This window comes from Pezoporus flaviventris, unplaced genomic scaffold (genome assembly GCF_033815535.1).
Source record: "Pezoporus flaviventris isolate CSIRO_AGI_PZ_B2104156 unplaced genomic scaffold, CSIRO_AGI_Pfla_v1 ptg000066l, whole genome shotgun sequence".
Lineage (NCBI taxonomy): Eukaryota > Metazoa > Chordata > Aves > Psittaciformes > Psittacidae > Pezoporus > Pezoporus flaviventris.
The window spans coordinates 16251699-16266190 of record NW_026892614.1 but is presented as its reverse complement, the minus strand read 5'-3'; the positions used below and the strand labels follow the sequence as shown (position 1 = coordinate 16266190).

At 40.3% G+C, this 14492-nt stretch overlaps 1 protein-coding gene across 5 annotated transcripts in view; it reads right to left on the bottom strand.

Moving 5' to 3' along the window:
* Positions 1–14492, bottom strand: part of RPS6KA2 (ribosomal protein S6 kinase A2) — a 296264-nt gene that overhangs the window by 163346 nt on the left and 118426 nt on the right. The window contains exon 1 of one of the 5 annotated variants that reach the window (XM_061471388.1): positions 1529–2202. The exons of the other annotated variants lie outside the window; for them this stretch is intronic. Within the exon in view, the coding sequence (XP_061327372.1) occupies positions 1529–1627 (99 nt within the window). The 5' untranslated portion in view covers positions 1628–2202. Of the gene's footprint in view, positions 1–1528; positions 2203–14492 lie in introns of those variants that run through there. 5 annotated transcript variants of the gene reach the window in all.

The window sequence follows — 14492 nt, the reverse complement described above, 5'->3', positions numbered from 1 at the left end:
AACATTATGCCCTGATGGTGGCAGCCTGCAAAGACACCCATCTGTCTCAGAACTCCTTCATGAAATTCCAGGTCTACTTTCTGTTGGCTCTGGTGGAACATAAGGTAAGTAAATTCTAAGCGTGTTGCAATGAACATCTATTTCAGCTTAGCCTTTGCAATTCTGGGTACACAATGGGGAAAGAAGAGTCTTTTAGGACTCACCCCTCAGCCCTAGAGGGACAGGACTGATGCAAGGAGGGAGCTTTAACAACTCTCATTAATTAGTTTGTTTTAAATTAACAGCATGACTATTGGATGAGTGAAACAGAATTAGGTGTCCTGCATGATAATTTTCAAGAAAATTGATTTTAAGGAGTTAAGAAAAACAAACAAACAAAAACCAACCCCCCAGAAAACCCAAACAAAACCAAAACCCCAAAATAAACCACAAACCCAACAAAATACACTGGCCAAAACCTCTGCTTTTCTGCATGTCCTGTTTAAGCAATGACACATGAAGAACTTTATGTTCAAACTATTACCTAGTACTTTAAATAGGACACTAAGGGAATAAGATTTTTAAATGTATTCAAACAGCATGAGACTAATCCGCCACCTGAGAATACCGGTGCAAATCAGAGTAACTCCTCAGAGGTCAATTGAAGTACACGGGCACAAAACAGATGTGAGGCAGAGGGGAATCAGGCCCCATCTACCTCTATTTTAATGCAGAGGTTGCAGATCATCTGCAATGATAAAGTGAACAACATAAGTATAACTGACATCTATTCAATTGATCGCACATCCTGCCGACTATTCACAGCTCCAAATATAGAGCTGAAGAACAATGGTTCAAGGAAGGGAGGCAGAAATCCTGGTTCTAACCCATTCACACATTCCTATCTGCTAATTCCTCTGACTTGAACTGCCTTCATCTCCCCACACTGCTAAATCACTACAGGTTTGACAGTCCCCTACCCCTGAAGAACTTCTTACCACAAAATAAAAAGAAAATAAATACTTGGATGCATGGGAGATAAGATAAATGCAGAAATCCGTGCAAGCGTGAAAGCCTACACACAAACAAAAAAATCCCTAACATACCATATATATATATATGATAGGCATTAACAAATTGATTAATTATTTGGAAACCTGGCACTGAGAAAGAACGGTATGTGTGCAGAGAAGGAAGACAAAATTATGAGGCTATTGCAAAGTCTAGTGCCATTTGTTCTAATTTAAGAGGATCTGTAATTATTTTCTACAACTTCATGATGTCCTGAACCAGCTTACTCCTTCCCTGGCAGGCTGATAAAAGGATCCTTAGCAACACACTAAATATATTATGCAATGTATTGAATGCTACCAAGAAAAAGCACTGAATTACACTGAAACAAAGAACATCAGGTGCCAGCATCACTACCTCCAGGGAAAGATCACCTTTAACCGTTTATCACATCAGTAAATGCAGGCATTGTCCTAGGTCTCTGTTACCAGCACCTAATGGTACTTGCTACATTTAACAAAGTTAAGGCAAATTTTACCTCAAATCTACTTAGGCTTGAGCTCTTGGACCGAGACTTCTTGCGGAGATAGACCGAGAAGAACCGACGCACTGTGAACTTCTTCATGTTCATGTCCATTGCCCTGTCCCAGCTGTGGCGTGCAGCACGAAGGAGCTGCGGTGCAGCCGGAGAAAGCTAGTGCATCCCGAATGCCCCCTATTTATATCCACAGGCAGGAGAGCCTCCAAAGTATCTGCTTCTGTTCATCAAGCCGGGCACAGCTAGACCCATAAGAGGTACATTGCCGGAGCCATGGGAGCTCAGAACCGGCCGCTAGCTCTTCCGAGCATAAAGGCGTTACACTCCCTTCTTGCTTTCCACTGTTTACATTTCAGTGCGGCGAGCCGAAGTCTCCCCTCGCTCCCTCTCCCCCTCGCCTTAGGTCCTACTACATCCAATCAGGCTCTGCTTCGGCTGCATGCATAATCAGCTCCCGCAGATGACAGCTCCTGCGTCCCAGGCGTAGCAGGTCTGAGATAAATATTAGATGTGTCTATTGCTTTGCACTCCCTCCCTTCTCAGTCAGGCTCTTTCAATTTCCTGGTTTCCGAATCACATGGGGAATAGGCACATGCTGCACTTCTGTTTTTAGCTTGGAATTTCAACGCTACTATAATTACTGAGGGCTATGGTGGTCAGATCCAAGAAGAAATCAGCTCCCCCATGAAAGTCTCTTCCGGGAGAAGGCTGAAAGACACTATGACCCCGCTGTCAGAGCAGAAGGGTCTGAATCTCCTTTTATTCTGGGGAGTATGCAAAATAACAGTGCCTGAAAAGCTTAAACAGAAACTGAAAAGCTTAAAACCCTGTTCCCAGACTACCTGCCCGCTTTACATTAAAATACCTCACGCTGGCACAGCTCTAAAAATAGAAAGCACAATCTAAATGGGAACTATTACTGTTCTTACTGTACTACAGCAGGGAGCTACAGCCCTTGTAAGAGGTTAAATATGTACATCTATTTACAGGCTGTAATTTTGAGCTGCTCACTACACTGCAAGCATGGAGACTTAGAGCTGCACCCCCACCTCCCCCACATAATCACATTTTTCAGCTTTTCTTCAAAAACTAATGAAGCTCAGTGTGGTCCAGAGACTGAAGAGCTTTCTCTCCCTGCCGCACACAGCTCAGGCTCCTTGTCCTTGGCAGCCGTTCCTTTCTGACTACCAAGGAGCACCCAGACATGCCTTTCTCCCATAACCACATATGGAAAGCAAATGACTCTGATGACTTATTAATGACTCAGATTAATAAACCCAGGGAGAGCTGACACCACTACAGCCTGAGAATACTCTCAGAGGTTAAATGACTATAGCTCTCCAGTCAATTTGCTCTGAGACAGGCATTTTGTTTTACTTGCATGTCTGGACTCTGTGTGAACTATGTTGGCTGGTCATGCCTGCTGCTACCTGCTTTGTTTGCAGGTTCCCTGCCTCTTTCTTCTGTCTAAAGCTCACTACAGTCTATATGTACCTGGAAAAACACTTAAAAAGAAAATGGAATATTTTGGCATTTACGGTTTTATTAAAAAGGAGATCAGACTGGAAAGGGTACCATTTGTGCTGGGCTCTATAATTTCCTACAGCCTCTGACTCTTCTGTCTTGGACCACTGCTGTCTCCCACAGCCTAAGGTAAGTGAAGCACACTGGCAGTCTGCTTTATCCTTTCCAAGAGCCTCCTTCTGCTTCTCCTTGCTTCTCTGAATCTCTTGATTTGCAACAAAAGTGTATCTTTTGGAGTTGTTTTCAAGGTGTTTCCCTTGATGTGTAAGCCACATCAAGCCTAGGACCGGTTTGCCACTACAGTCGTGCTGGTTCCTGGCTAAAGACCCTGGAGCAGAGGCAACCATCCCAGCAAAGCCTGAGATATCTATAGGTATACCACAACTCTTTCCACAGGAAAACTAATAAACAGGTAAAAGAAGCAATTTGGTTGGTGTAACTGTCAACGTCAAAAGTATTTGCTGATGCAGCCTACCTAGCCAAGTTTTATGTCTCCTCAGGACCTAGCAGCAGTAATATCCTAAGTGGCACAAAGGCCCCAGGCACTCACCTGATGATCTGACCTCCCGCTCCACCCTTGCCTGCCCTGCCACACTGCACAGCTATTGTTGCTGCTTCCTCCTGTGCCTTGCCCTCCCTCTGGCAAAGAGCTGTCCTGACACAAGTTAGGCCAGGTTTAGTGCTGACACAGGCTTTTGGCAGCCACATGCATTCCTACCTGTGTAAGCCACCTGGGCTTTAAAAACAGTAATCAGATGAGTTCAGGATAGCTCCCTGAACTTTTCCCATTACAGATACACCAAAATCCCACCTGGACAACTGACACCTTTGTTAATGCAGAGGAGGTGGTGATAATATCACACTCTGTGTGGTAATCAGCAGTGTATGACTGCGTGTCACTACTTATACTAATAGATTTATCACAACCTTCCTGTCCCATTACACAGGTAGCTTTCACTTACAAGGACACACAGTCACCATTAAATGTGTGTGCTCTGCAATAAACTTTCAAGAAGATTACACAAACTATGACTTAATACCTATCAGGTACACTTCTTACTTCCAGAATTTTGTTTTTTTAACCACCAAAAAAGGAAAAAATAAGTTACAATATATTGGTAATTTATTGTGAAAATCAGAGCAAAGATAGGCTTTGATGCTGAACGTTAGACTGTAACATGAACAGCATGCCTATGCTAGGGGGGCAAGTCTCTTGAATCCCTGCCAAGACACAGGCATGGAAATAGGCACGATCTCCTTGCTTTCTTACTCCCCTTTAACCAGATGATTAGGGATTAAATACAGGACATCCAACCACCAGTGCTAGGATACTGCTCTCCACCTACTGGGCACCGGAGCAAGAGGTGTTGTAGAGTATCTTCCAACTGTAAAAAGGAAAAGGAACCAAATTGCAAAAATGTATACAAGAGTACAAATACAGAAATAAAACGTGTAAAACATAAGCGTGTAAAACTAAAGCATATAGGTATCTGAAGAGCAAATTCTACTACTGTTCCACTCGCATGGCATGCTTCAAGACATGGAACTTAACTTTGCTTCAGAAAAGCAAATAAGAAGAGGCTTCAGAAACATTAACTCAGACTTTCAGCAGTAAGACAATATCCACTCTTCCCAATGACTCTAATAAGAAGGTGCAAGCCAAAAAATAAATTAGAACATTCATCATTTTATTCATAGACGTGCAACTGTCAGATCAACCTACAACATGAAAAATTCACTTTGCACTTAGAAATTCATGGCTGTAAATTGTGTATCAGCTCTTCTCTGAGCACTTTCAACTGCTGAGGAACTTGATGGAAAAAGAAATTCACCAAATGTCTCTGTTTAAGAAAAGAATAAAGAACAAAAGCAGTGGAGGCGGCATATGATGCATTGTCATCAACCAGTAATACTCTATATACTTAAATATACTTTTTAAAGCTAGAATAGTATTTACTGTAGCATAAAATAAATAAATACAAGACCATAGCTGCTTCTACTTCTAGCAAACTTAACAGCAAAATAAAGTTTACTTCAACAGGAAAAGGGCTTAAAAAAGAAAGAAAGAAAAAAAGCCCCAAACCAGGATCCAAGACAAACTCTCCATCAGAAAATACCTGAAGTTAGATATTACACAAGCTATGTTCCAAGTTTTTAAAGATAAATGCAGGATTCCCAATTAACATCTAATGAAAGCCGAAGGCCCTTTCCTCATGTGTACAGGTGGACTATACCAAAAGTAGTAACAGACTGAAGGACCCAGACTTAGGAAATTCACATGAGCCAGTAAAGCAGCCTGCGCAGAACCCAGGCAAAGAGGATGTCAGTGGCCAATGTCAGATGAATCATCGATTTCTGAAGAAACGAAGAGCTAATTGTTTGCATGAAAGAACACTCCAGTCCAAGATACCTACCACAAAACACAGGCTGATATGATAAAATTACTGACAGAAATTTTGTATTACTGTATTTCACAGCACATCAGGCCCTATTTCTGAAATGGACCTTCTTATTTTTTATGTGAATCAACAATTTATGAGCAAGCCCACAATGACTCTGCCACTTGAGCAAATGTAGTGATTACTCTAAAACCAAAAATATATAAGCTGATATTATCTTCCTTGCAAATGTAATCATTATTATCTATTCCATCTGAATAAATTCATCAGAAAACCAGAAACAAAAATCCACGGTGAAGTAAGGAAGCATCAGAAGCCTCTGACACAGCAGGCAGAACAAAGAGGAGTAACAGAACATGGCATGCAGAGAAAGAGAAAATGAGAGTCCCACAATAGAGGCCCAAGAGACAACGCTACAGAAAAGGTGAATTACACAGTACCATTTATGTTCTCATTAAAGAAAATTAGGAGCAAAAGCAGATGTTTCCAAGAGACACCAATGAGCAGAATAAGGAACAGCACTGTCCCCCAGGTGATTAGATGGTACATGACTCTTTCAATAATTGCTGTTTCCTGATCTTGAATGCTGGAACAAATTTCCATGCGGCTTTTGTCTCAATGAGCAATTGAGGTGGTTATTTTTCTTATTTCCTTATTGATGTTTCTTTAAAAAGATTTAATAGGGCTTTGCCCAGAGAAATGCCTGGGCTTTCATCTCATTAGACCAGTGTACCAGTGTGCTTCCCAGTATTTCCAGCTGCCATACCCAGTTAAATACCTTGTCCAATTTAGCATGCCACTTGCCACCAACCTGGTTTGCTGCCCTGCCACCACTGTGGAATACAGGCAGTGACTTGGCATCTCTTCTCACTAGCAGTGGTAAGTGATCAGCAGCATTGGCTGGATAGCGATGTAAGAAAGTAAGTAGGAAAGTGCTTATTCGCCCTTCTCCCACCTCCTCCTGCATATCACAAGCTCCAGTAATTTTCCACCTTTTCCACATATGAACTATGACAAATTTGCAGCGGAAGTGCAGGTCCTTTCAGCCACTTTACGAATCAAAATCACCACTCTAAAGGAATAAGAAAGTAAAGTCAGACATCTTGTCTAACTGTGTTCAACAAACCACAGGACACAGTCTCTTCAGCCATAGCCCTCTCTAGTCCAAAGAGCAACATAACAGGCCTACAATGTCTTTTTAATCTTGCACTTGTATTCTCAAGGTCTCAGGAGTCCAGGCAAGGCAGAGTATCTCTTATACACTAATATATGTAATTCCTTAATTGCTAAAAGGAATTACCCAACACACTGGCCAATTCCTTAAGTGCTAAAAGCACTACCCAACACACCGAAAAGTGACTAGTATAAATGCAAGTGTAAGCAATAACAGGGGAGAATGACTTGCTTTGAAAAGAGGAGCTTTGCTCAACATGGTGATATTCCAATTAGTGGATTCCAATCAACAGCTTCAAAGATTCTTAAAACTGGGCATCAACATAAGTTCTTGGTAGACTTGAAACTGATGTTTTGCTGAGATGCAAGTAGCTTAGATGAAAAGTTTTCTGTACTTTCCTCTCTAACAAACTACTTCAGCAGATGAGATTAAAAACATTTCCTTAGTAGCACTGAGAGGGCGAACCATCTCTGTATGTGTCATGCTGGTGCATAAGTGGTCTCCTTGCTGCAGTTGCCTAAAAATGTACTTCCTCAATCCCTCCTAAACACCCACTAGTCACATGATGATACAGTAGTGTTGTTACTTTCAGAGACATCAGACAGGGAGCACTATGAGGACATATGGCTTATTCTTATTTGTGCAGGGAGAACTGGGACTGCTGCAGAAATAATAGCTCCAGGACAAGATAACAAGATTTGACTGAGTTTTCAGCAGATGACAGACATTTTAACTTTCACAAAAGCATCTTGCATTAGTGCTTGAACATCTGATTGACAAGTTTCACAACTACTGTATTGGCTGTTCCCATATGTGCTTTGCTGCTTATAGACTTACACAAATGTGCAACAGCATCACTGGCCACATACGTATCAGTTGTCTGTGGACTACTTCTAGGATGGAGATCAGGTTGTCTAGCAATGTGTGATGAAAATAGACCAAAAATAGCATCAGCTTCATTTTTCTGCTTTTCTTTTTAATGATGTTACTGAGAGTTTTACTTTCTTGACTGATACTGTATATGGGTCTTGCTGGATTTTGGTGGCTTAGAAGTATAAGGCAAAGAACCCCAAACCCTAATCTCTTTTATATTACATAAGCTTTTACTCCAACATGGTTGAAGATGATTGTGGAAACAACTCTACTTTCTTGCATTATATTGTTCTCCTATAATGGTCTAGAAGTTTTCTAGAAAGAAGGATACAACTTGGGAACTGAAGTATGAACAGTTTTACTGCATGAATATTTATGAATATCCAGCTTGAGGGAACATTATACAATACAAAATTGGACTGAAGAATTTCATTATGCACAGCATATGTTGATTGTTTATTCAGACTAGCCATGAACAACACTAAACAGGAATGCATTCATTAGAAATCTCCTAATAGGCAAATTTACCTTGATAGTCTCTGAAAGATACCCAACTGGAGAAACAGCGCATGGAACATTTACTGAAACCCCTGGTTTTACTTTTAATAATCCTTGACAGACCAAACTGACACTGCAGTAAGCAGAAAAGCCAGACCGGTGTTTGGTGTTGAAATCCTGAGAGACAGACAAGTGTAGAATGGGGCTTGCTAACTTTTATGCAGGAAAGCATCGATTTTAGGTATTTTTTTCCCTTCAATTAGCTAATAAAACTGCACACCAAGGTACAAAAGTAAACTAGGTAGACAAAATGCATCCTAGTTAGTTGAGCTGAGTGACCTGAATTAATATCTTCCTTCTATATCTGAGACTATTTTGTATGACCCTTTAAGAACCTTGAACTCTCTGGCTATTTCTAGCTGCAGGGCATGTACAAAATCAAGCTACTTCCTGGATCCTCTATTAGAATGGGGGCACAGATTGCACTCTTTCTCTAATTCTTTCCTACTGGCATCACATAACACCAGCAAAGAAAATCCAGATATTTTTAGCTAGAAGAGAGCCAGAGCGCACGCCAGTGAGGTTCCCAATTTTGACAAGTAGGCGTGTAAACTTGGGACCCTAAAGGTTTGCACCTGCACTGCAGTTTAGACGCATCTCTGTTTCAAATGCCCTTCTATAAATGGTGCTGGAGCACCCTGCACTGCATGAGAGCTCTTTCAGAGTAAACACAATGATCATTATTGTGTTCTTACACCCAAAATTTCAGTTTAAGCCTCGCACATATTTGCTAGAATTGTTTACAGAAACAGATTAACTGTGAGTAATGTCAAAAAAGCATAAACCAATTGGAAATGCAAATTTACCTTGGTAGGCATTACATCTAGCAGGGCAAATGGCATATGGGATATTTTCAAAATGTATTACCCAGCTAGAAGGCACTGAAAATCAAGCGTACGGTTGTATGAACATGTATGTATGTTAGACATCACAAAAATGAGATTCATAAATAAAAAATAGTAGTCACTCTTGAACCCTTCAGCACTGGCTTCCTTCTTGTTGGGCTTGTATTTCTATTTGGACAAACTTTCAAGACTGCGTTAAATTACTGTAATAACAGTACTTAACTCCAGATTACAGGCACAGCTCTCCCTGCCTATTTTTGAAATAGAAGCTGAAGAAACAGGCAGAGAGAAGAAAAAAGGTCTGAAATGTGATACACCCCCTCTTTCTGTCTCTAGTACAGCTACACAGGAAACGTGAAACTGAAAACATTAATGGAAAATAATTTTAATCTCAAAAAAAGGTAGTTAAAGCCTATCTGGTATTTACAAAACCATATAATGATTTTTTAATTCACCTAGAACAATAGGCCCCAAGGTCCTAAACTCATTTCTCTTCAACTTTATGTAGTAAAGATAAAGAAACTGGCATCAGGATTTCGTAACACCAGAAACTGAGAAGCATGTGGGAATAGTACTAGCGAAACTACTATGTTAGCATCTACTCTAAGATTTGTGACATCATGAAGCAATAAAACCTGAGCTCTTAGTGCTACTTCAAAAACATTCATATGTATCACAGCAGCGCTCAGCTGTAGAGCTGTATGTGTAGGCAACTCATTTGGGATCAAAGCAAAGTGGCCTCCATCCAATAGCTGTCAAACGACACGGGAATGAACAACAGGGCTCCGTTTACCACAAGGACTGTGCGAGTCCAGAGACAGGCACTGAGGTTCAGTCAAAGCGTCTTAGGTAAAGGTAAGGAAGACACGCTATAAAAATATCTCTGTTTTAGGACTGATTGCTGCTACAAGCCCATTATAATCTGGATATTTTCAACATGTTAGATATCTTTCCCTTATTTGAATTCAGCTACATAAAGTGTCACCTTTTAACTGTAGTGCCAATTCCCTTATCTAAGCTACTAAGCAAAAAGAAAATGATGCCCTTTCTTGCATCACTAAGCCTGCCTGCACCAAAGGTGAGTCTTCCTGACCAATTCTTCAACAAATACCTGGAAGAAATTTCAACATCTTGTACATGTCTCCTTACTCATCCAACAAGTATGTGAAATTAGTTACAAAAAGTCCATACAGAATTAATATTATCCAAATGTTTGATTAGTCTAATTATAACCGCCAACTCATCATAACAAGTCAATTGAAGTCTTTGACATCTTTCATCTTTCAGTGAATTTAGTACATCCTTTCAAATCCCGAAATAACCCTATAATTCAACAGAAGGTATAGCTAGAAATAAGCAACACTGACTATAACACAAACACACATAAAACAAGAATCTATTTCCCATATGTGCAATGCTAAATTGGCAGTTTGTTTTGTCTGGTTTTCATCAACTAGAAATTAAAATTTACAATTAATTCTATCATAAAGTAAACTATACAATTGAATAGAAGTTCAAATGCTTATTCATACACTTAGACATAATTAAAACACTACAGAACTTCTGCTGTCCTCCTTCATACACTATGAGGCACAATGCACACCTGTGGAAAAGCCTTTCCAAGTAAAAATGCCTACCTGAAACAGTGATCACTATTTTAACAGAATGAAATGTGCTTTAACACACAACACAAATCTTAAATTCATTACTTCACAAGAAGTCTGATGTTTGACTCTTTTGAACCAATGAAAAAAATCTATAGGAACCACCTATCTCTGAACAGTGAACATGTTGATGTCAAAAAGCAGCCATCTCAAATTCATAAAGCATGCAGAGTATAGTGTGAGAGTCATACACTACACATTCACTGAAATGTGACACCTTTGTCCTAATAGGTTACTGGGATCTGGTTTTGTACTCTGGTACAATCTTATCATGCAAAGTGATGTGGAACAGAACATCTACCCATTAGGAGACTGGCAAAGACTGAGATAGTTCTTTTGCTCTAATTCCCAATGAAGAAAGCAGATGAATGCCTCAGATATGTCAAACAAATAATACGATTGCTACACAAACTTTGAATAAGGTTCCCTCCATTACAGACAACAGAAACTTTCCACCATCTTCCAAAGAGCTTTTCAAGGGCAGCTTCCTCAGGTTGGGCTGCTTAGAAAATGGACAAAAGCAAAGCCGTCAAGGAGCATTTCAAAAGGCACAGCAGAACCTCGCTGCTGTTAATCTTGGGGAGTGAAAACTACTTTATTTAGCACTGTGATTTTACTATGTTCTTCACATTTACAACGTATTCTTTACTTCCTTCCTTCACTCCTGATTTCTCTCCTTATCTTCTCTCTCACTTTCTATTCCTCAGATCTTCTCTTCAAATGTGTGACTCGTGTCTTACCTTCATTCCTCTTAAGTCAAGAAAGCCAAAATAACAATAATAATAATAAAAAAAAGAAAAGCCAAGCAAACAAACAAACAAATGAAAGAAAACACAAAACCTATATGTTCCTAGATTTTCAGGGACAAATTTTTGGCACATCTCTGGAATTCAGAAGGTCCAAAAATGTATCATAAGAAGGAATCGGAGAATCAGAAAAGGATATTCATGGGGCTATAGCCATCACATAGCAACACTTAGGCTGGTAACAGAAAAATTGAGAGAAATCCTTTCAACAGCATGACTGATTTTTGCAGTGTTACTGTGTGTCTTCTGGCACACCTGACTTCAAAATCTCTTGGCTTCTGGAGTCATGGCAATGCATCAGAAACATCAGATTTCACTGAAGAACAAAGTACAACTGGTTGTCCTGGCCCAGTCAACCTGCTGCAAGATAGGTTCAACTGCAAGAGATGCTGGAAAACAGGAACTGAAACAAGTTAGTCATGGGAAGGAGGAGTGGAGAGAATGCCACCTGCTTCTTACAGGGCTAGTGGAGTATTTGGAGGCTGTGTGGAGGTTTGTTGCATTTTAGACAAAAAGATCTTGGCTTTAAAAAGGGGTATCATTAGTTCTGACATAAGCCATCTCTTGTGGCCTCACTCTGCCATCTCCAGGCCACCATTTCCTTCTTCCTCTCTGTTGACACAAGTACTCACACAGCCACAGGACGAACCAAACTGGAGAACTGCTCCAAGTTAAAAATGGGAACCAAAACATGCCCCAGAATGTTAATTTTAAACCAGTTCAGTTGTCTGATCTGATCCACTGTTGAAATATATGTGCCTCCTCAGTATTACTGGCTGCAGTGGGGTCATGAACATGTGTTTGCGAGGAGGCTTTTCCTCCTTCGTTGGCAGGGATGGTTCATGCTACCATGAACTGCCCACTTACAAGATATGAAAATGGCATGATGCACTGCCTGGTCCAGCGGAACTGGAATCACTAAGTAGACCGTGTCAAACTATCCTTCAGGTCACAGCAAAGGTTAAGATAATACCTCTGGTATAGAAAGAATATTTTAAAATGCCCTAAAGTATTTTTTCCCTATTTTAAAATTAGCAGAAGTAAATTGGCTAAAAACAAACAAAACCTGAAATCATTCATTGCCATTATATACTTTCCAAGAAGTTGACTCTATAGAAGGTACTCAGCTTTTTTAAAAGGAAAAAGATCCCAAAGTGTGAGAGTAACCTATAGCTGCACTGCAGAGATTCTGGAGTCTACAGTTCTGTTTAATGGATGCAGAGGTACCAAGTCCACCCAATAGGAAAGCCAAAGGACCCTGCTGGAACTGAATCAGCTCTCCTTTAGTGCCCAAGCTCAGCCATTTGGAGCATAGTGCAGAATGAAGACTGCAAGTTATAGGGGTGTTAACTGGCACAATACTAAAATTGATTTTCTGCATAATATAGCATAGAAACATAGAATAATTAGGTTTGGAAAGGACCTTAAGATCATCAAGCTCCAGCCCCCATGCCATGGGCAGGGACACCTCACACTAAACCATGTCACCCAAGGCTCTGTCCAGCCTGGCCTTAAACAACGCCAGGTATGGAGCATTCACAACTTCCTTGGGCAACCTGTTCCAGTGCCTCACCACCCTCACAGTAAAGAACTTTTTCTTACATTCAATCTAAGCTTCCCCTGTTTAAGTTTTAACCCGTTACCCCTTATCCTATCACTACAGTCTCTAATGAAGAGTCCCTCTCCAGCACCCTTGTAGGCCCCCTTCAGATACTGGAAGGCTGCTATGAGGTCTCCACACACCCTTCTCTTCTCCAGGCTGAACAGCCCCAACTTTCTCAGCCTGTCTTCATACAGGAGGTGCTCCAGCCCCCTCATCATCCTCATGGCCCTCCTCTGGACTTGTTCCAACAGTTCGATGTCCTTCTTATGTTGAGGACACCAGAACTGGAGACAATACTTAATCATCTCTCCATGCTTGTGTTGCAACAGACAGGCCTGTCCTAGACTTGTTCATGTCTGTATTCATCTTCCTTGCAGATACCATGAACACAAGTGACTTTATTGGAGCCTCAGCAGTACCACTGTTTACAAGGTCTTCACCACAAGAAGCACTTAAGGGTTTTCTTTGTTTTTTTCCATAACTGTTTCAGATGTTGCCATGTAACTGAGCAGGAGACAAAGCCAGTCTTCTTCAGTTGTGTAGTCTAACTGGGATGTATACACCTGTTGTGTCCTCAGTGGCAAGAGACAGAAAGCTCTCAGATGCCCTTTCTGGGTCCTCTGAGGTGCACAGGTTATTTATCTTCTGAAAAGCCTTTATAATGACAGCAAAAGGAGCCTGGATAATTATCTTTGATTAGATGCCTAGCTTTAGGCAGCTAATGAGAGAAAGTCCTTCATCAAGTGTGGGATTTGGCCGAGTGATTTACCTATCTAATTCTACTTCTAAGACAATGCTAGGTCTTGAATTTTATGGAGCGTTATGATTTTTTTAATTTAATTTTTTTTTAATGGGCTTTTTTGATATTTTTCTCCCTCTGGAATCACCAGTGGTCAAAATTCACCTTGGTCCTAAGCCCTAACAGTGCTTTTCCTCCCTTGATAAATAAGCATTTCTTCTATGCATACCATTACCTTGGTATGTATTAATGCTTGTTTTGGTGACAAATTCCCTCTCTGAACCACTAAAGCATAATCTGAATTTTACCCTAACCTTGATTTGAGTTTTGCTTGGATACTTCTTGAGAATTTTTATTTGAAAAAGAACCAAGCTAAGCAATCACAGGATAAATACCACCTTCTAGTATTTCTTACATAAAAGTACTGTTCTTAAATAACTTTTAAAACTTTGAAGTTTTCAAGCCTGTGGCTTTAAAAACACTTTGTTTTGGAGATGGTTGAAATTCAGTATTTCAAAAAAATACATACAATTTGGCAGAAAAAAAAACAAACAAAAAAAATTCTCAACATTTCCTGTGGAGTTTCAGAAAAACTCTGAAAGTATTTCTTAAATGTATTGCACATTCATTCCTACTGACTTATTCCATCATAGCAGAATATAATAGAAAGCATGAAAATATGAATGCACTAGATCAGGTTAGCTCTGACTTTTTTCTAAGTCTTGAATATCCACAGATTAAGACTTCACAGTCTTGGTGGGTGACCTACTTCAGTGCTA